This window comes from Poecilia formosa, unplaced genomic scaffold (assembly GCF_000485575.1).
Source record: "Poecilia formosa unplaced genomic scaffold, Poecilia_formosa-5.1.2 Scaffold259, whole genome shotgun sequence".
Classification (NCBI taxonomy): domain Eukaryota; kingdom Metazoa; phylum Chordata; class Actinopteri; order Cyprinodontiformes; family Poeciliidae; genus Poecilia; species Poecilia formosa.
The window spans coordinates 302,670-328,047 of record NW_006800198.1 but is presented as its reverse complement, the minus strand read 5'-3'; the positions used below and the strand labels follow the sequence as shown (position 1 = coordinate 328,047).

Sequence of the window (25,378 nt, the reverse complement as noted above, 5' to 3'; positions counted from 1 at the left end):
ACTTCAGAAAAGTGACAATATACTTCACAAAGGTGATAAATTCACCCGGGTGGTGGTGGTATTTAGACTTCTCTGACAACGACGTTCAACAGTAGGAAGACGTCGGCATACAGGCTAATTTTAGACGCGTGTGAGAAATGAATGCCTAAGAACACGGAAACCCCAATATGCATGCCACCTGAAATCAGGTCCAGGATTTATGTTACCGGTGTCTTATTTTACTCTGAGTTAGAACATGTCTATGTTGAACACTTTTAAGGTGGTGAAACTTGTATCCATGAAGCCTTTCAAAGCTCTGCTGCTGGTCAATGAGGAAGAGGGCAGCATCTGGAGGCCTGGACTTTTTTTATCCTTCTCTGCAGTGTCATTCTGTCTAGGATTCTGATTTTGTTCACAACTTTATGAGATACAAACTTCATGTTTGACTGCTCATTCTGGAACAGGTCAAATGTCCACTGAGAGCTGCACTCCTTACCAAATTTCAAGCCAACATCTAAACTTTAGGGATTGTTGTAATTCTGCCAAGCACATCTTCTAGCATATAATCATTTTATAAAGCTGTAAGGCAGAGAATTTGTAATTCATCTCTTTTAGTTTCCATTGCTTTGTTAAAGCTCTCCCCAAAATGCCATCTCTATCATTCTCAATTTGCCCCTTCACTGATTTGTGTTTGCATTTCGCACCCATACAACAAACCATTATTTACTAGTTTTAAAATAGCTTAAATCTGACATGTCACATAAAGTAGTTGATCTTGTTCTGCTTGACCTCATGAGTGCATATTAGCTGAAACGGCCTTCTCCCACTGCACTATAAACGACGATTATTGGTATGTTTTTTTAACATTACATGGATGATTTCAATGCATATGCACCGGTTACAAGGCTGTTTGCCAGGTGATAACATGCCAGCTGGTTTTTATCATTTGGTAAAAATGACTATAAAGCACTCCACAGCCAGCAAGTGCACTCGTTTCTAAACTGATTATGATGCATTGAGGAAAGTTTGCATGGACAAGTGGACGTGCACACTTTTACAAAATCAATTACTTTGTGCATTAATCCTATGCACAACTTTCTGAGCGAGGTCCATGATCCTGCAAAGCCCCTATTTATTTGAAGTGAGCGCATGTTGAGTGTCGAGGATCATCCACAAAGAGAATCTTATGGCCGAGAAAAAAAACACCACTCAGATTCAGATTATTCAGAATGTAATGATTTTCTTAAATGTGTTGTTTTTTTTGTTTGTTTTTTTTTTGTTGTTTTTTTACAATTTAGACCCACAAAACATTTGGCGTACAAATTTAGGCCACACACGCTTATTTTTACAATCCCACCATCAGCAGCCAGGAGATGCCCTGAGAGATTGTAACAGAAGACTCACAGATGTCAAAGCTGAGCTCCCAGAGAAACACACAAATTGGAACTATAATTACAGGAGACATTTGAATTTCATCATAACTCCCACATGTGTTTCCTGTCAAGTGCTCAGCTATCCGGTGGCGGATGCACATTCCACATAATACAAAGGAACTGTCTGCACTGTCTGGCAGCCTCTGTGCCAGTCACACAGTTATTTTTTAATTCTGTTAATACCTGCGCTCCATCCAACCTGGAACTGCCCAACTGAGCAACATTCATTGTTTGTTACCTGAGTTTGTGTCTTTGTGTATTTTGGATTTTTAATTCACGTGTTGGATAAATCTGTAAAGGCAGTTTTCATTTTTATGGTTTTACCATGCTTTATATGTAAAACAGAGTTTTGTCAGTTGCTTCCCTTCTCATATGATTTCACATTTAACAGCTGTGTTGTGCAACATTTCAGTTCACATCAAGATTTCACTGATATTGGTGTTAATAAAATTGCAATGCAATCATCAATATGGGCAGGAATAAATTCAGATAAAACTGAAATTTTACTAATTGTCAGCAGTCCACCCTCTTTAAAACCAATAACTTCTCCCCGATTGACAGTCCTCAATCTCCCCCTCGGGTATATGGTGTGAATGTCATCGATGACGGTATCGTCTACTTTCAATCCCACATTAATAATATTGTCCTATGTGCTTATTTCCATTTTCGTTCCATAAATCCCCTCTGCCCCTCCCTGGACCTTCACTTCATCTCTGTCCTTGTTCGTAGCCTGGTCACCTCCAGTCTTGTAATTATCTTCTCTACGGTCTCCCACAGAAATGCCTCCATAAACTTCAAACGGTTCAGAAGTCTGCCACCCGTATCATCACCCAGATCCCCTCCTTCCATCCCATCTCTTCCATTTTACAACACCTACACTGACTCTCCATCAACTCCAGCAGTCAATTATCGTATCATGTATTGTATTATTATCATTAATATACCTGCAGTATTAAAAATCTAGTAAAAATGATTTTTTTTTTTGCATGTTTATTTTTGTTTGTAGTCTTGGTGTTATTATCAAAATATATAAAAAAACCCACCCTGTCAGCTAGATTGCTAAACTCTTTTATATTGAGATAGTTAAAACTGAAGGCCCTCCTGTACTTCACCAGAACTGTAGAAATTGGCTCTCGTTGACCTAGTTGTGTGACAAAAGTTGCATTGTCTTGTTCGCAAGGAGGGATCTGCTTCCCCTTCTGAGCACCAAGTTTGGTTGAACTATTTTGTGCAGAGCACTGTGTGATGTGTTGTGTGATTGGTCGGAAGTTTGTGGGCTTGTTTTATGCATTAATGCCCATAAACGGCAATGATATTTCACTTCATCTAGTTCACTTCTGTTACACGGTTTTTGGATCCAGAGACTGCATGAAAGGAGCATTTGTCTGACACGATGAGATCTTATGCACATTTGTAAGATTCTTCACAAAGTACATTCAAGGATAATCAAATACCAAAAAAAACAAACAAAAAAACTCATGGATGGATGGAAAATGCAAAGTCATTGTCCCCAAAGGAGGCTGTCTGCAAAAACGTGTGGCGTTTTCTCTGTAACCACTCACTAAGTTACCCATCTAAGCAGGTCAGGTAGTCTGAGCTGTGTGTGAAAGGTGAGTGAAAATGAATATCCTACAACGACATGACCGCACGCCTACTGCTTAGCTTTAGGTCCAGAATGGGAGAGTCTTAAGGAGGATAATTGGGGCTAAAGTAGAATTCATAACATCCCAGTGAAGAATGATATTATTGAAGAAGGTGGTACCGTACAGCAGAGCAGTGCTACTGTAAAACAGTGTTGCCTGTTTGTTTAAACTTCATGTAATCTGCAGACTTTTGAGCGTAGATCCTCTGCAGAATTCGAGCTGAAACATAAATCACAACAAAGTACGTACAGGAAATTATGATGAGCATGTTTTTTTTCCTGAGCCTTTGTGATAGGGAAAGTGCTGTTCAACCTGGCAATCTTTTCAACCTGTCTAAAAATATATTCACATAAGTGTGAATTCAATGCTTTCAACTCAGCAGTGGAATACGTTTAAATAGGCCTTTACCTAGCAGCAGTGTGCCAACTTTGTGTGGTGCAGGTTAGAGTACGTACTTGCAAATGTCAATTGGATGAACTGTAATTGGAGACAGAAGTTAGAAAGGTTAGCATTCACTCTGAGGTTCTTTGTGAAATGTATTTATGAAATATCTAAGAGAGAGTATTTCTTTATCTCGCTACCTTGGATCAGTTTGGATTACGTCACTTTACCATTGACATCAGTAGGGAGGTCTTATTGGTAGCAATGTGAACTAAAACTGATGCCAATGTTCAAAATTGGTCCATTTTATGGAAGCACGGTGTAGTTTGAGGTGGTTGCAATACATTTGATCATTTCTCGCTCAAAACACCCAGAAACTCACATGTGAACTAGACAACATTAACCAAATTTATCAGGAGCACTTTTGAGGTTTTGGGAAGGTTTACTACTGTAAAGCATTAGAACATCTCTGATTTGTCTGGAGTTTTATCTTTTATATAATCTGTTGGTTGCAAGAGAGAAGCAATTTAACAGACTCTTCTGCATATAAAACTTTCTGTTGCATTTTCTTCAGTGATCTAAATGTCACTGCCTCTATTTTGGAAGAACGATCGTAATTATCCACAATTAACATTTAGGATTTAAATAACAGCTGTGCCACACTTTTTTTTTTCATCAAAAAAGAATTGTGTTTTAAAGATCATAACAGAGATCTCAACATACAGTCAGATGTAAAATGTTGAAAGGTACATAAATGTGCATGAACAATGATGAATAATGATGTTTTTATGCTGTATGTTTACATGTAATGTTAGCATTTTTAATTTTGAATAAATGTAAAAGGTTTACAAATGTATTCCTCATAGAATTAATATTTTTATTCCATTTCACAAAATGCATAGTGATATATTGCTGTTTTTGTTGATACGATTTTACATATTGTTGAAAATGATATAAAATTTCCATAAATCCTGCAATAACAAAAGATCCCAAACTGTCATGTGGTGCCTTACCGTTTTCACATGACTGTAAATTCTGCATTTTGACACGGTATCTCTGCTACACATCTCAGATTGTAAACACAAATCGCAGCATGTCTCTTTCTATGCTGGGCTGCAACAAACTTTTCTTGATGTGTTACGGTAGTTTTGCTCTGCTTGTTTTTTTTTTTTTCCTCTTCAGAAATCTTTATTGACTGAGCCTGAGATCTTCCTGTCTTGTCATGTCACTTCAGCACAGATCCATGGTGGCAATAATCATGTGTGAGCAACATATTCCTCCACAATATCCTGTGACTCCAAGCAATGACAGATCTATTATTATGGTTGTTCACAAACTAAAACTTCTCTGTTGATACCTTTGGGTTTTTGCTGATGTGCCTGAATGGTTTATTATTTTTCCTACTTGTTTGTATGTCTGTTGTCAACAGTCCTCTGTCAATCTCCCTGCATCAACAAATTAAGCATTTGGTGCTTTCATGTCATGATTCGATGTCTTGGCTCCCTTCACTGGGCTGTTGGTGTGCATGGCAATTGAGCATTGAGGCTGTTGGTGCTGTTGGCAGAGTTTCCAGTTACAAGACAACATGCCTGGAAAGTCATGCATTTGGTCATAAAGAGAGATATTTGGTAATCCAACATTTCTTTTGAAGAAATATGAGGCTGTTTAATTGTGACGAGATGATATTCTGCTTTGTGTCGTCCTTCTGGATACGAGACATAAATACATGATTCTTTATCATTTTTATCTTTATTCTGTTACTATTGGGGAAAGTTCTTGTGTAGCAGGCTGATGTAATAAGCTCTGTTAAAGATAAGCTTATTGATATTTAAGTCTTTGGCATGTCATCTTCATGCAAGTCATCTTCAGCGCAGTAATAGTTGATTATGTCATGGTTATGCCATTGTGATTTTTTTTTTTTTTTTTTTTGCTAAACAGCGATCAAAGCAGTGGGTAAAAATGTTGCAAGCATCGGTATGTTCACAAACAAAACAGCAACACACACTCACTAAACATTTACCAGTACACATCATTTCAAGCGTTATATTAGATCTGCAGTAACAAACAACTGCTCCCATGTCGATAGTTGCAGTTCAGGCATTTCTGGTTTTGTATTCCATTCATTTACTCTTTGAATTGGTCCTTGTTGTGTTATTTCCTTAGCACAGATATAATTTTGAGATCATTTTGTGCTGAGCCAAGGACAAACTCGGTGTATAATTTTCAGCATAGCTCACAGATGAAATGATTCTGCCTTAAGGCCACAAAGAGGAACAATCCTTTTTCTACATCAATACCTTTAAGCAATTTTACCAGGTTTGTTTTGTTTTGTTTTTGTCATTTCTAAGGCATATTTTTTAACAGTTTCAATCTTCCCTCTATTTAGTTTATATCTTACCACACTATGTTATAGGTATTTACATACAACGAATAAAAAGATGCACACACATTTTTCTTCACTTTTTGAGGTTAAATCAGATCATAATTCTCTACTTTTATGTTAGAATCACCAAAATGATGCCAGGAAACTTAGTGAGATCACTTTTAAAGATCTTTTTGTAACTTTCTTCGAATTCAGAAGATTACATACATTTGGTCAGTGTCAGTGATAATTGTCTTCTAAACTTGTGACTCGGGACAAACCTTTTGAGTGCAATTTGTTTAGACTGCATTTGGTTCAATACCTATTTAACAGTCAATGCACTTCATTTCTCACTGGTTCTATTGAAGTTATGTAGCATTTCTCTGTCTTTCAAAATCTCCATCATCACCTATTGATGAAAATATCCTTCGGCAAGATTCCTCTTGACAGATGTTGCTTTTTGTGTTTCAAGTAAAGTTTCATTAGGACAGGAACTTCAGTTTGTCAGAAAAAAATAAGTGCAAATTGGTCAAAGCTGCTGAACTTGATGGGTGTATTTACTGCAATCTGGTTGGGAATCCAGTCTAGAAGAAGATTATATTGTTCTTTAAAATCCTTTTGTGACGATAGACGGGTCTTTTTGTTTTTACTGTAATGGGGGCTTAAACATGTTCCTGAAGTCATGACTGTCTGCTGTCAGAGCTATTTTACAATAAACTGTATAAATTCTAAGTGGAGAGCTCTGGTGTTGTGATGCTAACTAGTCGAGAACATCAAGAACTTTTAAAATGACTCAAATCAGAGAGACAGACTTCTGAGTTCAGTGGTAGGATTTCCAAGTCATCGTACAAAACAATTTTCCTGCTCTGACAGGGTGAATGAAGTGGTCACTTTCAATAGACTGTCTGAAATATGGAAAATTACAAGTGCAAATTGGTTCTCACAAGTTTTGCAGAGCTCCTTCAGAACAATCTGTTAAAGGTACTCTGAAAAATTCAACCTTTAATATAGTACCGACATAAACGTGCTTTACTGCAAATTAAAGGGAAACTCTACAGATTTAGAGATAACATAAAAATATAGAATTTTTCATGGCTGTGTGATGTAAACACATGAAAAGAAAAATAATGTCCACAAGCATTTAAACAGCTACAAAAAGCTCAATAATGCGAAATTTCATAAGTGGAAAAAGACAACCCAGATTTAGAGCAGAATTGTCCTTTTTTTCCCTCATATTTCTATATGATTCTAAAACTGGAAATTCTTGAAGAATAAACGTCTGTTTTTATTCTGCAGCCAAACTGTCTATTTCTAAAGCTTCTTAAGTTTTAATATCAAATTCAGTAATTTTAGACTTTTTAATCTCTAAGCTATCGAGTGTGTCTTGTTATGTTACTATGGCAACAGGCAAATATGACTCATCATACAAAACACTGAATCATGTGGCTTTTTTTTTCTTCACTTTTAATACATTGATACTTCTTTCCCCTTTTTTGTGGATTATGTTATGTCTGCTTTGCATAAAACATGACTCTGTGGTAAAAAGCACAAAAAACTAAAATGTTGTTCTAAACCTTATGTCTTGGGATGCTGTGACATCCAATATATCAACTTTTTTTTTATCCTAAATGCATAGTGAGAGACAGAGAGGACAAACATGTCAGCCATATGCACCACTTTTCTTTTACTATGTGCAGAAAGAAGTGCTTTTGACAGCTGCTGTTATGCCACATTTCACCACCTACAGAGGAAGAAGCGGCTCTTTCCTGCTGCTTTGAAATATGACAGTCATCATTTCTTTTTCCTATTTGTACGTTTTAGCAGTCCAACATTTTCTCTTGACCTTCTCTGTTTGGATTCTTGTGCGTCTTCCTTAGCACAGCAGAAATGACGGGGGATGATAACAAAACAAAGGAAATAGACACAAAGCTCCAGGATTATAACATTATCCAAGCTTCATTTGCTCCAAAGTTCAGGTGGCATCACCGGTTTATTCATCATTTAATTTATAGTTAGCTCAACATGGCCAGGTAAACTGATAATGTAGCTAATGTGCTGTAGTAAACATCTGAAAAAAGTTACATTTACACAAATATGTTATACAGGAAAATTGCGTAAGCTTATACAATATTGGATGTTTATTGTTATTTAAAACCTCATTTTATGCGGTTGACCAAAAATGTTCAGATTATTTGTGTAAAATGTCTAAATTGTCTAAAATGATTGTACATTTTAAGCTGTGTAGTGATCAATTTAAAAAATTGCACAAATCTGGAAATACCTTTGGTATTAAGCAGTGACAGACACTAGTGAAGGCATGTTACCTTTTCCTTCTGTTTGCTAGCTAATAAAATATTTTTTTTTCTACAGGCATAAGACATGCAAATTAGAATAATTCTGACATTTGCTCTTCAGAATATTTACACTTTAGTGCTTCTCTAATGCTCTGGTCTCAGCTTTAAAGATCAGTTGTTTCTATTATGTGCTAATAAGAAAACACATTTCATTACACGTAGGAGTGAATATTAAAATAACATAGGAAAGTAACATCACTGACTTTAATATCATGTTGCACTCAGTGTTTGTATTTTATTACCATAATAGCTTCGTCTCTCTGTGCATTTCAGTTACCGTGTGTGGCCTTTAGATGCATACAAACGGGAGAATTAGCTAGATTTATGGCTTTGAAAAAAATCCTATCCGAGCCGTCTGTATGCAATTCTGTCAGAAATTGTTTATAAATTACAAGCTCCCAAATGTATAAAAGAATAAGCAAAAATAGTCGATACTAAATTTTTATTAAAGTCTGTATTTAAATCCAACAGAAAGTGAGAGAGCATGCAAACGGTTGCCTATTTCTCTTCTTTGAGATGGCGAAGAAGCAAAAAATAAATACATAAAAAATGTGTACAAATATATACATAGGCAAACAGACAGATTTTCTTGGTAGGACTATCACATCCTAGAAACCTTTATGTTGTGAGTAGGTGTGACAAACATATTTATCTTCTCCTTTAAGCTACTTCACACCTGTGGCGATAAAAATGACCAGAGATAGCAGACACACCTCTTACAAATGCAAAGAAAAATAGGCAGAAAACTTCAGATAGTGGTTAGTGTGAATATAAAAAATAGTTTTTTTATTAAGGTTAGTTAATCTCAGAGATGCTTTGGCACTGGGAAGCACTTATTTGTTGATTTTACAAATAGATGTAGGAAAACAGCTCGGCTGAATAGAGATGTTACTGCTGAGCAGATTGCAGGGGGAAGCCATGATCAAGTTGAGCAGCAAGAGGAATGGGATGGTTTTAGAGGATGAGTGGGGGATAGTGGAGTCAAGCTGGTGGAAAGTGGTCGCAGAACGAGGAGCGGGATTAGGAAGAGCACAGGGAGATTCAAAACAACAAATAGTGGCTGGAATGGAATGAACTGGCGACTGAGTGCACAATCTTGCATTGGTGGAGATGAAGGCCTGTACAAATAGAGGAGGGGGTTTGGAAATGAGAAGCAGCCTGCAGCTTGACATGTGGTGCAGAACGCTGATCTCTTATCCTTGATCCATTTCAGGGAACCAAGCACAAAACAGGCGCTCTTATACAGAGCTGAGAAAAATGCTCTCCAACAGAAAGACAGAAAGGTGAAGGGAGAAAGAGCTCTGCAGAGTGCAGCTGAGAACATACATTTACATCACTGTGTAAAGCTGCAGTATGTATCAGGATATTATTTTTATACATTAAAATTATCATTCTGTCATTACAGGTTTAACCAGGTAATCTGTGAAAAAAAGAAAATGGAGCTCCTCCACCTTCTCTCATTGTTCCCAGTACTGACTGCAGAAATACCATTGGTCAAAAACAACCAATCAGAGTCAGGAGGAGGGTCTTAGCTCTGTCAATCATCCTAGTGTATGTACTGCTCACACCCTCCCACCTTGCTGGAACTGGCTTACCACAACTGAGCCTGCCATGAATGCTCCAGCTGTTTAGCGTGGCCACTGAAGACAGTGGATAAACACTTTTAGTGGAACAATAAGCTTCTCTACCATTAGCACATTAAGGAGCATGTACATGAGCTTGATTGTGAGTGCTAGGACGCCTACTTAAAGCAATGGAGGACAATACCTCTTTCAATTGCAGCAACTCTGACAGCTTGGTAGAAGCTCAGTAAAATAAAAAACTCCATATTCTCACCCACAACTCAAACAGCTATTTTTGAATAATCCAGATTTCACTGCAAATAAATCATCCCTGTGAAAAGAAAAAGGCATCACATACCTCCACCGCATATTTTATGAACACAACTTCTTAACATTTCAAAAGTTTGATAAATTCAGCAGTGACAGGAAGCAGTTTCTTCAATATAATAAAGTATAACAAGCCATCAAAACAAACCAAGGAAATAACTCACCACGGAAAACCGTCTCTATTAGACAGCATCAGTAAAATCGCAAAGTCTCCACAAACACTCTCAAAACTATATAAACTGATATCTTTAACCAACAATGCACTTCAAATTTTGATCACTAAATGGGAAAAAGACCTCATTATCCATACAGATCATTTTGGAATAATGTTTGTCATAATATGTTCACCATGTCTAACAGCACCAACATACAGTTAATACAATATAAAATAATCCATAGAACACACCTTACACAGCACAGAATGCATGTCATGGGACTTACAAAATCAGACATTTGCAAACACTGTGCACTTAGCACAACTGATGACCATTTCCATGCACTCTGGTTCTGTCCACCAATACAGAGTTACTGGAAAAAATATTCACCAAACTGTCTGAAATCTCTGGCCACAGCATCCCACTATCCCCTTCTGTCTGCTTACTTGGTACTCTAGAAGAACTGAACATAAACTCCAAACAGACCCAAACCCTGCTGCTTGTGGCCCTGACTATCACCAAGGACACAATACTAACCTGGAAAAATAGAAGAAAAAAAAAATCAATACTTCACAATGGCTTGATCTTCTCACACAACATGTATCCTGTTTGTTTTTCCTGTGTGTTTTCAGGAAGTGCTTCTGCTTTATACTGTTTTGGGTGAATTTCCATCTTTATAACTTTTCCAACTTTACAACTTCTTGTGATTAGACAGAAAAATAAGATTAAAGCATTTTTCATGAGACAAAAGAGCTTAGCACCTTCCTGGTCTGTGCTAAAGTCTTATTCTGTTGATTTTAGATGTTTCCTTCTGTTAGTTTCAGGTTAACTTCTAAAAGCCTGATCATGAACTGGTTATACAAACTAGCCTTTGTCTGGAAGGGCCTGTTAAATTGAGCAGTTTTGTCTCATTACTGCTAATAAACCTAGATGACTAACAATATTTCATACCAACAAAAATCATAAAACCCTTAAGATATAATAGAGTCATCAAATCTGGCCTGGTTTACCCTAATATTTCTTGTCACCACCCTGGGGTTACATCATCCTAATATCAAGTATTTGTTTCCTTATAATACACATATTACCTTTAAGAAAGGAACAATCCCAATGAATGTTAAAATGATTATGTTTTACATTAATCTGTAAAGAAGAAAACTTTCTGTCTACTCAGTGAGTAGGATAAATAAATACTATTTAATTTTGAAAAATGCTGAGAATATTTTCTCTTGGAGCACATACACACCTACTTTCCCAAAGTCTCTACTCTCTGCAGCCAGGAAACTCCAACTTTCTCAAAACTCCATTACTCTGAGGCACCTGAAGTTCCTCTTTTGGTGATTTTACAAACTCTTGCTCATTTTCACACAAGATTCACAAACAACAAAACAGGTGAATATCTGTTCCTTCACTGCATTGCGATATTTTCTTGCTGTGAATTATTTTAATTAAATAAAGAGGAGGACCTATCAAATTTCAGGTATTTTGACAGCTGTTTGTGTCTGATCAAACAGCTGAAAGAAACGTTTGTTTAAAAATTATTTGTTCACAGAATAAAGATACTGCAGTTCAGCACATATATCCAGACTGACCAATCACAGTGCACAAAGCTTTGCTTCTAGCCAATGAAATAATGAAATGTTCCAGTTTCCTCTTCCCATCCTGAAGGACTTTGACTTCTGAATGAAGTCAAAGTCCTGAAGTCAGCTGTGACTTATCAGCTTAACAACCAATCACTGCCCAGCAACAGTTGCCTCAGCTGGACTTTGACTTCATTCAGGTGTCAAACAATGAGGAAACAGAACGGCCTCGTCTTTCCTCAGAACTGATCTGTGTCAGTAACTTGGTGAGAGCTGCTGGATCCTGAAGAGACTGAAGATAATCAGCTGATGGAAGATGACTAAAGACACTCAGTTGTTTTGGAGAGAAAGATGAAGATGATGATTGTGTTTGGGATCATCCTGCACGTGTCCCGGCAGGCCTCAGCAGTGGAGATGCTTGAGGGACAATCCGTCCTGCTGTTCTGTGAGTTTCCTACAGATGACATGGACCGACCCACAGTGGAGTGGAGCCGCTCTGACCTCAGTCCTTCAACCGTCCATCAACGTCAGCAGGAAGGAGATCAATTGATGGATCAGAACCAGCTGTACAGAGGCAGAACCTCCATGAAGACTGATGCCCTGGAGACCGGAGACCTCAGCCTGAATCTGACCAACCTGCAGACGTCTGACACTGGAACCTACAGTTGCAGCGTCAGGAGCGACAGAGGAAAACAGAGAGTTAGAAGTGAAGAGCTGCTGGTTAAAAAGCTATCTTCATCCTGGACCAAACAACTCCCGGTTCTCCTGGTTCTAATTCTAACTGTTCTAAATGTTGCTTCAGCTCTTTTTTATTATTTCCGGCATCGTTTATTCTCGGAAACAAAGATGGAGCTGGAGAAGGAGAAGGTGGAGGTGATTTCAGGGGAGGAATCTGTTCTGCTGCCCTGCAAAATAGCAGACCGCCTCCCTAAAGACGTTAAGGTGAAATGGAGGGACGGCAGTAACAGGATGGTCCATTGGTATCAGAACGGTTCTGATCAGCCTAGAAAACAGAACCAGCGCTACAGAACCAGAACCAACATAGGTGCAGACCTGCGAAAGACTGGAGACCTCAGTCTGACCCTGACATCTCCCACTGATGGAGACAGAAACATCTACACCTGCAGTGCCTCCAGCTGGATAAGAAACATCCTTTGGACGAAACAGGTTCAGCTGGAGGTCAAAGCCCAACAGGTGGAGGTGGAAGAGGGGGCAGAGTCTGTCCTGCTGCCATTCAGAGTACCAACTGATCGGCTGGGAGGAGATACAGTGGAATGGAGGCGCTCCTATCCTGAACCAGTGATAAAGGTTCATGTATTTCAGAACGGTTCTGATCAGCCTGGAGAACAGGACTGGCTATGGAGGAGCAGAACCAAGATGGATGAAGACCCCCTGAAGACTGGAGACCTCAGTCTGACTCTGAAACATCCCACAAAGAGAGACAGTGGAATGTACGGATGTTTCATTCTGAGACAGGGGAAACTACTGAGAGCAAAAACATTCAATCTGAAGGTCAAAGTCCAGCAGGTGGAGGTGGATTCAGGGAAGGAATTTGTCCTGCTGCCATGCAGAACCACAGATCATCTGCCTGCAGACGCTAGAGTGGAGTGGAGAGATGGAGATGATGATGTGGCCCATGTGTATGAGAACGGCTCTGATCAGCCTGGAGAACAGAACCAGATCTACAGGACCAGAACCAGGATGGATGAAGACCTGCTGAAGACTGGTGATCTCAGTCTGACTCTGAGAGATCCTGCACTCGCTGGAACCTACACCTGTAGAGTCTACAGCAGAGATGGAGAAATCCTTATGGAGGAGAAAGTTAAACTCTTGTTTAGACATCAACAGGTGGAGGTGGAGGAGGGGGCGGAGTCTGTCCTGCTGCCGTTCACAACAACACCTGACCTGCTGGGAGGAGATAGAGTGGAGTGGAGGCGCCTCAAACCTGAACCAGTGATAAAGGTCCATGTATATCAGAACGGTTCTGATCAGCCTGGAGAACAGAACCAGATCTACAGGACCAGAACCAGGATGGATGAAGACCCCCTGAAGACTGGAGACCTTAGTCTGACTCTGACACGGCCCACTGATGGAGACACTGGAGAGTACAGGTGTATAGTTCTGAGAGAGGCAATACCAGTGAGAGTAAAATGTTTCCATCTGAATGTCAAAGCAGGGACGGTCCAGGTCCAATCAGAAGACATTGGAGCCAGAATCAGTTCCGCTGAATTGATTCCTCTGCTGGCTGATGAATCAGTCTGATCAGTTTATTGATCAGACTGATCAATAAATCAGACTGATCAATAAACCAGAGATCTGATCAATAATCAGATCTCTGGATCTGATTATTGATCCAGAGGTGAACTGGAGCTGGTTCCAGTCTGCTGACTTAGTTTTTGTTTCTGAAATGAGACAAAAACTCAAAGTTTTTGTCTCACTGGACAATAGTTCAATTATATCAATAGTTGTAGAAGAACTATTGATATCACTTCCATATCATTTTGATAGATTCCAGGAAGGAAAACCTGCAGTCAGGGTGTTTCTGCTGAGCTGAATTGAAAACGTCGGGGAGGCTTGACATCATGTGTTAAAGATGTTTGACCACAGTCGTCGTTGTGCTACAGGGTTAAGTGCTTGTAAACTATATTTGCTAATGCATTCTGGTCTTGTTAAACTGACTCGCCATAATAAATTCAAAAGCAAACAAGAAAGGGGAATTATTTTCCAGGGTTGATAGCCAATCAGTTTTTGCAATTACAGAAAGTCATGCTGTTGCCTCGCTGGAGAGCAAATATGGATATATTGAACATACTGTAAATGGTGTTTGGCCAGTGTTTGTTCGACATCCTGCGTGATGACAAATCTGACAGGAAGACAGCAATGAAGCAGAGACAGCCACATAGAAAACACAACGACAAAAAGCAAATTGATGGCCAAAGGCGAGAACAGAACTTTATTTATGAATTCATGAGGGTTGGAACGCTGTGCATTCTGGCTGGTTCTTACTACCTGTAAAATAAATACTTGAGATAGTGTTTGATATGTTACTGGGAAACTATGAGATAACTTTCAGTCTTCATTTTATTCAGTTTTCAGTAGAGTTCAGTTTTGTAAAGTAACTTCACAACATAAAACTTAAAACAAATATATCAAATCCAAAAAAGCTAAATTCAGTATAGATTAATGTATTTCTTTCTTTTTGATACCAACTAGTCCGATTTAGATCCAGTGACGTACAGCCTTCTCAAATCCTAATTGTCACTCATACAGCCAAATATAGTTGATCACATAACACTAGTTAGTAAAAAGACCTATCTGCTTAGTTCCTCATTAAATTTCATTTAAGGACTTCAGAGTAAAGGGGTTATATTAAAACTGTTTTTTATTTAAAACAGTTTTAAATTCCATTCATAATTTTTATACCACTTCACAATTAGATGATACTTTTGTGATCCTTTATGACATGTTTTTTTTAATGAAAACAATTATCAAGCTTTGTGAAAAGCTTTCAAACAAAAATGCAAAAAAAAAAAAAAAAGGTTTTATTTTCACAGGAACATTTTTGCTCTGAACTCAAATGTACATATTTTCTGTAAGCTTTATCTAAATGATTTATCTTGCTGATTATGTTGAGAAGCCATCATTGCTGGAGAATAGATGCCACCAGGGGTATTTTTCTCCTCTGAATCATCCCGCTTACAGCAGAAGCACAAAGTCACAGTGACAGAGATCTGAAGGGGAGTTCTCTACTTCAAATCCCTGTGTCCCATTTTCTGTGTTTGCACTGAAACACAAACCCAGCAGTGAAACCCGTTTGCACTTTTCATGCAGGTATTGTATAGGTTTGTTTTGCATAACTACCCATGTATCTGTGCAGACACACAGTGTGATTGCAAAGCAGTGTGACAAACTAAAAACCAAACAGGCATCCTTGATCTGCACAGTAAAGGGATCTCACAGTGCTGGTGTGCTGCAGGGGGGCAGATTTGTGGATTGGTTTAGGCTGCTGGTCTTTCATTGAAGTCTCACTGTTGATCATGTTGTTCTGAGCTGGTACTTTGCTCACTGTTCTCTTCTAGGATGACAGTACCACTTATTTCATATTATTTTGGTTTTGTCAAATTTTCTTTAAACCATTCTTCTTTCAGGATGAAATAATCAGCCAACAATTTTAATTACTTTTAAAACCAAGAACTATGTATACAAATGTACATTTATTGTAGGTTTTCTTGGAACCACACAGGATCAATTAAAACAGTCTGAATTACAGACAGACGTAACATTCGGTTAAATATCACAAATCACAGGTGTCACTTTTCTGCAGAGAAAGCTCACATGTTTTGTTGACTTTAATAAGGCCAACAAAACGCTCCTCTCTTCTTTTTAAAGACACTTGCTAGAGTGTGGTCAGTTTTAATTGCCTCTGTTTGACTCCTTCAGTGTTTCATCTTGTCAGATGGTTTTATTTTTTCTCATCACATCATAAAACGTCTCCAGACTGAGTGTGTACAGCTGGAAATTGAAGTCATACTTGAAGGTTTTCTTTCAGAGCAAATGCTTCTTTTTTGTTTGGGGTTTTCTGATTTAATATTCATGGCAGCTTAAGCCATTTGCTCTGGACTTTGCTTCACATAAGCAGTCTGGACCCTCTGCTTTGAGAAATGATTGCTTGCATTGCCAACCATGGCAGACTACAATTTTTAAACAGCTCAGAAATTTGTCATCACATTGTTCATAAGTCCTACTCCTGTTTGCTGATTGGTCCAGTTGAAATTGAAACACAAAAATTTAGTTCAATGGGAGAAATCCCAGAGGTAGCACTGAAGGGAGATGAGAATCTAGCAAACTTGCAGAGGAAAGCGATGACAAGGTCAGGCTCATTGCGGACTGTGGAGCCTTTGGGTTGGTAGATTGTCCCTGAACATCCTGACAAATTTTCTGTCATCTAAATGTTTGGGTCAGACGGTTGAAAATTCAATGTGCTTCAGTTTTCAACGACAAAACAGTTCAAATAAATCCAGAAATGTGCAAAGAAAGTTTGTGTCCTTGACTATTAATGTCAACTTCCGTACAGAATTGTATCATGCAGGGAGTTGGAATAAAGTATAAAATAGAAAACAACTTAATTACAACCATAAATTTTCCTGTACGTCGCTAAAAACAATCCATAATAGCAGTGAAGTTAATTAGTAGAGATTCCCCAGTTTAAATGTACTTCTAGGAACCTTGTTTTTAAAGCGAGCACACAGCCTATATAAGCATATGTTTATTCACACTCACTATCTCCAGACAAATTAGTTTCTTTTAGTTGCCCCTCAACTGCAGGCACAGCCAACGCACAGCTGTTGCAGCTAACTGTGGCTCTTCAGAAATTTCTCAGCAGTATGAATCACTGTTTTGACCAAAAGAGCTGATGAAGCACCTAATCATCCTTTGCCCTCATTAACGAAGCACTGAGCAGAATGCAGTAGTTTTTAAAGTTCAAATAAGGCAAAGCTATACATTTATGTCACTGCAGGCTAAATCTAAACTAATGATCATATTGTTTTCTCTCCCTCCTCAACTTCTGGCTTGTCATATGGACATCCACACAGGCTCAGGTCAGTGCCATTCATTGTGTACATATTCTCTGCTTCAGCTAATGAGGTCAAAATGCATGTCAGATCTGTCAAATTCACCCGTACTGCTGTCTTCTCGGTCCTTTGGTTACAAGCTTAGAAACTTAAGGAATAGTTAGAACCAAACCTACTTCGATAGTCTCTGTATTCATTTTACATTTTCTTAATCTCCTTCAGAATATTAGTTCTTCATTATATTCTAAATTGCCAGTTAGGTTTTTGAAAGTGAGCTCAAAGAAACTAAGCCAGGGTAGAGCACCTGTATTGCTTATCAAAGAAAATTGATTCCAGAACATTTTAAAGGAGAACAAAAGAGCAGAGGATAGAGACACTCAGGGTCTGATGAATATAACTGATTGCCCATTCTTCTTTATTCTGTAAATGTAACCTTTGATGTACTTGGAAGAAAAACCAACATTTTTCTCTGGGTTTTGCTCAGTCTTTGTAGTTCACCAACCTTAACCCACCAGTGTGCAGGATTTTGTTTAAAACATCTCCCTTTTCTGTTATGTTCAGGATTGTAGAATAAAACATTTATATTCATTACCATATGTACCATTTTTAAATGTATATATATAAAACGCAGTGCACACTCAAAGGAAGCAGTGGTTTCAAATCTCCCAGATTGAACTTGAGTTAATAAAGTCAAAATTAATATGGTGATTTATTCAGTTAAGATGAAGATGGCACAACTGTTGCCGGTGTGCAGTAGTTTGTAGATTTAAGGAAACAGCATCCTGTGAGCCTGAGTCAGTCTGGGATTCATCACAGTGGGGAATAACCACCTGTGAATAAAAATGATTCAAAATACAGAAAAACTGTAGGGTTCAGACAGAAGTTGTAATTCCTGCTGCTGTTCCAACCAGCATTATAAAATTGATGTCCATTGTGTCAGAAATCCTTTTTTTTTTTTTCAAATGACTGCCTCACTTATCTTTATATGATGGATACATGCAGTGATTTTGTAAATCTCACTTTTCTTCATGTAATCAGTCATTGTTTTGCTAATGAGGGTTTATCTGCACTCCAGTAATGGATCTGTCAAATTCCCATTATAATGTCTATCATATCTCTCAGACTTGAGATTTTAAGATTAAGCTTTCTTGCATCAACATTTTATTTGGCCCTTAAAAGTTACTTAATGCCAATGCTACCTGTAGTTTATAGAAGAGTAGTTGAAATATCCAGACAGCTAAATACTCTCTCCATTAAACTCAGACACAGGAAAAAAAATACAACGTTGATAGTCACCTACATGATAGACTTCATTTTCACAAAGAACACCCGCAGTTACCTTATTGGTCTGGCTGTTGATTTCCTGCTCAAGCTATCTTTCCTAGCCATGGGATAAAATATGTTTTGCTGTCATCCAACAGATTTGGATTGTTCCTTCTCTAGTATGAAAGTTTTCTTGTGTTTTCCAACAGAGGCTGTTTTTGTTAGGTGAGGAGAAATCCGTCCTCCTGCTGTTTACTACCGCGGAGCTCACTCGCAGCTCCTGTATAATCTTTGTTGCAAAAGTGCTTACTGTATTCCTTTTCTGTGTTGCCACAGATTCATTGAACATTCTCCACTGAAAAAAATGCTCCTTTTGTTTATAACACTGTGGTAGGATTACAGATTTGCAGAGATTTTGTCTTCCTCAGTATATGAAGGAGGAGTGGGCATGACTTTTGGGTATTTTTTTTTTAAGCTTTGTTATACCGTTTGAATAAAATGGTTTCAAAATGTTTACGTTTTGTGGCTGTAAAGTTTAACGATGTTTCCTGTTTCATATCCGATTCAAATCTTGCCATTTTCATAACGGGTGTTTCTCAAAATCCAGACTTTAGTGGTCAGTAAACAATGTTTATAGTAAATGACTAAAAGTTCTTTTTTTTTTTTTTTACAGGTTTTTACAAACTGTCTATATGCAGTTGTAGTAGTGAAAGTGGGAGTAGGGAAGTTGCCAGTTTTCCCAGCAGGGGCATCTGCAGGGACAGATGGGAGATGATGACGGTGTGTAATAGGCATCTGTGTGGCCCGCAGGGAAGGGAATACTCGACTCTCATTCCCACTCTCTAGTCTGAGCACACAAACACTCAAAACGCACACGCATTCGCTGACACGCATTACAGCTTGTCATAGCTTTTCCCACAAACTGTCCTCAAGAGCGTACCTTTTACCGTGGCAGACAGTTACATAGATTGAGAGTAAATATGTGTTTTACAGAAGCATTGTGCCGACTGCTCCCCGGCGTACACACACACACACGCACACACACGCTCACACACGCGCCAGATTCATCGGTAGAGAGGAGAGAAGTGAATGAGCTCAAAATCCAGCCAATTACATCGTTGGCTGGAGGGGCTGTTGCCATGGTCATTGCCATTTCACACACCCCATGCTGTTCTTGCCATGTCTTACATAGGTTTCCTTCGGTGTGGACAAAATGGCCTTTATCCCTGTCTTGCTGCTGCAGAATGTTAAGACTCAGAGGGACCGTTGAGCTTCTTTCTGCAGGGCTTTCTCATCTTTTAATTTTGGCATCTCAAAACATATTTCAGAGTTTCCTTACAGTCATAGATACTTTGATAAAAATGGCCTCATTCTGCCTTTTTTATCTAATAAACCATAAAGCAAAAATAAAAAAAATAAAAAAAGAAAGCTTTTAGCACATGTGTACAATTTGACGTGAAAGCTCAAGAAACATGTTTGCAAAAAATACAAATTTTCTCTAAACTAGTCGGAACTGTCCATTTGGAATCAGAAGATTCACGTTGTGTCACTGCAGACATCTCTCACAGAGTAGCAAAAAGACCCCTGACTGAATGGCACACAGATGGCTGAAGCAACTTCAAAACACAAAAAAGAACTGAAACTGGGAAGAGTTGTTGGATTTTTGTTGTTAATTCTGCGCATCTCAAAAAAATGGAAGAAAATGCAAAGTTAAAAATGTTGAAGGCCCTGATATATTCATTTTAAATTATCTATCCATCCATTTTGTGTACCTTCTTAATATTCACGGTGCGTCATGCATTAGAAAATTTTTAAAATTCATGCAGAAAGGATTGTGGCTGAGATTCTTATTCTGGTCAAAAGTCAAAACATGCCTACTGGGAATCCTACTGGGATTCCTGAATAAGCATACATTTTACATCATGGAAACTTGAATGTGTAAAACCAATTTTTCTATTCAGTTTATTTTTATTTATATACAAAATCAAGGAGGTAAACCCCCTGCAAAACATTTAAAAACACATAGTTTAACAAAAATGTCATTACATTTTGAATGAGATTTGCAATCAGAAATATTAATGAAGCAACACATAATTATGGGTAATAAAAAGTTAATTATGATAAACCCTGATATTTTTGGTATTTCCTAACATCTTGGACCAGACACAACACCCACAAGTTTGGATGATTCAGCATCCACTCCACTTTTTGCAAACCTCTCTCTGCCAGTCCTTGAAAACCATGACTCTTGACCAAAAAAAAAAAAAAAAGACTAATACAACATCTTTTTTATGAAGTTTTAATGAGGAAAAGAAGAGAGCGTCCATCTTGGGAGACGGCAGCAGCATGAGGAGGCTCCAGGGGGTGCAGCAGGCTAGCTTATACACTTCTATCCCTATCCAGAATATTTGTGTGAGGAGCAAAATGTATACTTGGGACATTTACATCCTGCGAAGATTTAAAAAACAAAATTGCATCAATATGTGTTTCAGTGATTCTTGAGAATAGGGACAAAACAGGTCCTATGGATAAAGCACAAAATTTGAATAAAATATACACAAAATATAATCTTTTCAAATATCTGACTAAACTAACCTGGGTCATGTGAGCGCAACAATGTATATTTCCCTGGTGTTTGCTGAATTTTTTTTTAATTATTATTATTTTAAACATTGTAGTCGGTGGATGATGCCTGTAAAATCCCTTGACCCGGAGCAGAACTCAACACATTATAATAGTTTAAAACAATTTAAGAAATACTAAAATTATATATTATGACAATTAAGTATAAGTAGTCATACAAATAATTATAAAAGTATCAATACATTGAATTAAAAATATTTTTTTATATATTTTCCAATTCCATTGAAATTTGTCCCTAGTTTTTGTCAAGACTGTCAGAAATTAAAAGAATGTAAAAAAAAATCAGGCATTATTGGGGGGCACCAGAACTTCTGAGGACCCCATGACGTTGTCTTTTCTCTTCCTTTGCTAGGAAGGCTAGTTAGCTCCGGTTAGCTTAAGTTATTCTTTAGTTTTTTTCTTCTGTTTTATTCCTAAGTTGTTTGTCACAACCATGATGTGTCAACTCCATAACTGACAATTTACAAAACTTTGATGAAATTTTGTGAAATAAATTCTTAATTTCAGTATACTGTAAAGATTTCATGGACCTGACAAGCTACGACCTCCTTCAGAATAACATCATATAAATTGAGGTAGTTTGGCATTTCGTCAACTCCGTCAGATGTCAACTCCATCAGAGTATTTGTGACTCTTTCAATGAAATTGTTGATAAATCTCACTTAAATGTGCAGTTAATTCATTTTAATATATTTTACATAAATTGCATAACTTCACATGTATCAAGTTTTTCATTTTATTCACTAGTTTGTCACCACCTTCAGTTCTGTGTCAACTCCGTCATGCACTGTCAACTCCGTCAGATGGACTTTTTGTTGTTTTTTGTTTTAAATAATATTTTTTTTTTATTTCTTGATAAGCATTTCTCTGTAAAAATGAGTAAAATATCACTAATGGGGTCATTAAAAATATTTAATATTTATTTTGTCAGATGGTGATGACAAAGTTCTGGGTCAGGTCGATTAAAAATTTAATTTTAAAAAAAATGTTGCAACTGGGAGCCTGCACCTTAGCATCTTTACATTTCCAAAACATTATTTGTCATAATTGCATACATGAGGTTGAGAAATAATAAAAAAAAATTGGGGAAAATTAAAACCCATTTTGTCCCTGTTCTCAAGAATCACTGGTTTGCATTTAGGGGTTTGATTGAAATGAAATGCACAAAGAACTGTGTGACTGAGATGTCTTTGTGAAGATCTTTTGTTCAAGTCTGCAACATTTCATTCCACATTGTGGCACAGAAAAGAAAAGTTACTGCAGCCTTTGAAACATAGCTTTACACTCTGAGCTTTATGAATTTGCATGCCACAGAAAACAGGCTCTTAAAGGCATCAGCTCTCTTGTTAGGCTGGAAGAAACGGCCTCTATTGAGAGCAGGAGTCTTTCATTCCTGATCAATTCCATAAAAAAAAAATCTTTGAAAGTCTTGTTGAATATTTTCTGCTCATAACATAAAACAGTGACACAAGTGGATACCTTATATGTCTATGTTGTCTGATTTATATGCATGATTTATTTTTTAAATCTCACATATTTTGGTTTTATTTCTCATGCATTTCTCCTTCATTCTGCTCACATCTGTGTTTGTGTGTGTGTCTGTTTGCTCATGCATGCATTTAGGTGTATGAGGCTGTGCCGTGCAACAGGGAGTGTGGCCAGTACGAGTGGCGGATCGAGCCCTGGTCCATTTGCACCATCAACACTGTGGACGACTTGCCAGCTTGCGGAGAGGGAGTCCAGAGTCGCAAGATCAGGTCAGTGTGCAGGATGGGCCTGGCAGTCTGTTGGGCTGCTTTGGCAGCACACAACCAGAGAAGTTGGATTGGCAACAGCAGTGCAGCACGCTCACTCACTTGTCATTCACACTCGCAGCACTAAGGAGAAATGGTCACAACAAGCTGTTGCTTCACAATGAATGCTGATAGTTAATTTTCACATTCTTTGCATTTCTTTGGCACTTAGAAAGCAACAGAGGAAACAGAAACCTAAATAAAGCTGTACTGTTATTACGGCTGTTCTTAAAGAAGCAGAAACAAAATCTACGATATCTAAGAAAAACATTCATTCCCCTTGAACGTTTTGCATATTTTCACATTACAACCACAGACCACTGTTATTACTGTTATAACCACAGTATTTTTATGAGATTTGTTTTTTGTAATAGACCAACACAAAATGTGTAATTACGTAGTGGAATAAAAATGACAAAAACTTCTTTATATACAAGGTCAAATGTGCCACTTCTGGCGCAGTGATACTTATCACAACAAAAAAAAAGCTGAAAACTGCACAGAGCTGCATTTACTTCAGTGAGCTGAAACCTTTTAGAAACTCTAGTCTGTTCTTTGCAACAAAACAAAAAAACAAACAAACCCTAAGCTCACTCAGCCTGACTGAAGAGCATCTCTGAACAACAATTTTCAGGGTTGGGAATTTGACTCGACAATTCTAACACGTTAATATGATTTGTTGGAACTGTGCCTGTGGCTGGATGCTTAGGGTATCAAGGTGTCAGTGGCGAGTTTATGATGAGTTTTTCTGCAGGGAAATAGAGTTCAGCACATAGCCATGTATATTTGTCTCAACTGACCAGAGAACGTCCTTCTATGTGGTTTACGGCAAACAAGTCCTTCTGCACATCTTGCAAAAAAAAGTGTTATTTTTGAACACAATCCAGTTTTGCATTCATCATAAGTTCCAGTACATGTATCACTCTGCATCTACTTGGAACTATTTATGTTATTTGTGTTGGTTTATAAGTAATGGAATCATCATTGACCGGAGTCAAGTTTGTGGTTTCCAAGTGAAAAAAGTTTTAATATAAAAAGTTCAATGACGAGCGAGAGAGACGTAAATAGCTCTATATGACTTAGTAAAAAGGGAACAAACTTTTTAGATAATGAGCAGTCAGAAATGCCAGGCAAGACTCTGTGTAGGAGATAATAAGTTGTTGAGACTGGAAGATTCTAGATGAAATCATATGGAAAACAAAACCTTGAGTGATATCTATGAAAAGTAATAACAGTCACTTTCTTGCAAACTTGTTTATGATTAGCCACTCTCCAAATGTCATAAATGGATAACAGCATAGTCCTTAATAATAATAAATAATAATGATCAATGTGATTTTTTAAAATTTCTATAACTTGTTCCCCTTGGGTCAAAAACTACCAGGCCTCAACAGAAGCACACTAGGAATTATTTACATAACGGGAATATAAATCGATGAGTGAATAAATTATTCTAGTGCTTCATGTGGAAAGTAAATAAACATTTTGACCTCGTGCTTCAGTTTTGATAAAAAATATATATTTATTTTTAAAAAAAGCAGAGAAAACTTAAAAGGCCTGATATAAACTAAACACTTAAAATAAGATTACTTCAAATGTTTAGCAATCCACTGAGTCAAAATCTTTAAGATGAGTCTCAGTCCATGTGGACTGAGATGTCAGCCCCTCGAGACTTGTTATAAAGCTGCTTCTAGTGCTATGTTTTTATTTATTTTTTTTATAGGTGTGTGATGAGGGGAACAGCAAGCAGGGAGGATGGCAGCCCAGACGACAGTATGTGTGATCCAGAGGAAATGCCTCCCAGGGCCCAGCTTTGCTATTTAGCCTGTCCTAATGACTGCGTTGTGTCAGCCTGGGGGGCATGGAGCAACTGCCCTCCGGTAAGAGCCAATAATTGCTTTTCCTGGTACATTTTGAGCTTTAGTAGAAAGTTAAAACATAGTTATATATATATAAATATATATACACACACATATATTGTATATATATAAGTTTTGCTACTACTATGTGTCTTAAATAGGAAAATAAATAAAACTAAATAAATCAATATAATCTAAAATTAATTCAGCATATCAAAATGTCTTGATATGCTGAATTATGACATCCCTTTACAAGAACTTGAACTGGATTTAAGCCCAACTCTTAAAAAACAGTCCTGCACCAAACGTGAGCTATAAACCTTACACTTGACTTAAGCCACAAAGTAAAAAATTGTTCTCTTTCCAACTGATAAATGAGTCTTTAATCCCCAAGAATCTATTGGTGGCTTTCTTTATACCATTGCATCTGATCCTTTGGATTGTTCTTGGGGGATCTAAGACTTGGGTGCA

The 25,378-nt window shown here is 37.7% G+C and overlaps 2 protein-coding genes across 6 annotated transcripts in view; both read left to right on the top strand.

The window, feature by feature from the left end:
- thsd7ba (thrombospondin, type I, domain containing 7Ba) overlaps window positions 1-25,378 on the top strand; it is a 211,742-nt gene that overhangs the window by 154,706 nt on the left and 31,658 nt on the right. For 4 of the 5 annotated variants that reach the window (XR_001664524.1, XM_016680858.1, XM_016680856.1 and 1 more), the window contains exons 17-19: window positions 17,371-17,376; window positions 22,879-23,012; window positions 24,772-24,928. Coding sequence is in view for 4 of the 5 variants with exons in the window: in XM_016680858.1 (XP_016536344.1) it covers window positions 17,371-17,376; window positions 22,879-23,012; window positions 24,772-24,928 (297 nt within the window). In the remaining variant the exon portion in view is untranslated. The remainder of the gene's footprint in view (window positions 1-17,370; window positions 17,377-22,878; window positions 23,013-24,771; window positions 24,929-25,378) is intronic. The other variant, XM_007570353.2, reaches the window with a different exon arrangement.
- Window positions 11,906-14,564, top strand: LOC107838459 (uncharacterized). Its single transcript, XM_016680859.1, has 2 exons — window positions 11,906-12,970; window positions 13,625-14,564. The coding sequence occupies exons 1-2, from the start codon at window positions 12,128-12,130 to the stop codon at window positions 14,036-14,038; spliced, it is 1,257 nt and encodes a 418-aa protein (XP_016536345.1). The 5' UTR covers window positions 11,906-12,127; the 3' UTR covers window positions 14,039-14,564.

Coding starts and splice junctions, on each gene's coding strand:
- LOC107838459 (XM_016680859.1), top strand. CDS start 12,128: ATGAAGATGATGATTGTGTTTGGGATCATCCTGCACGTGTCCCGGCAG. Junction 12,971..13,624: donor TGGAGGTCAAAGCCCAACAG/GTGGAGGTGGAA, acceptor AGACATCAACAG/GTGGAGGTGGAGGAGGGGGC.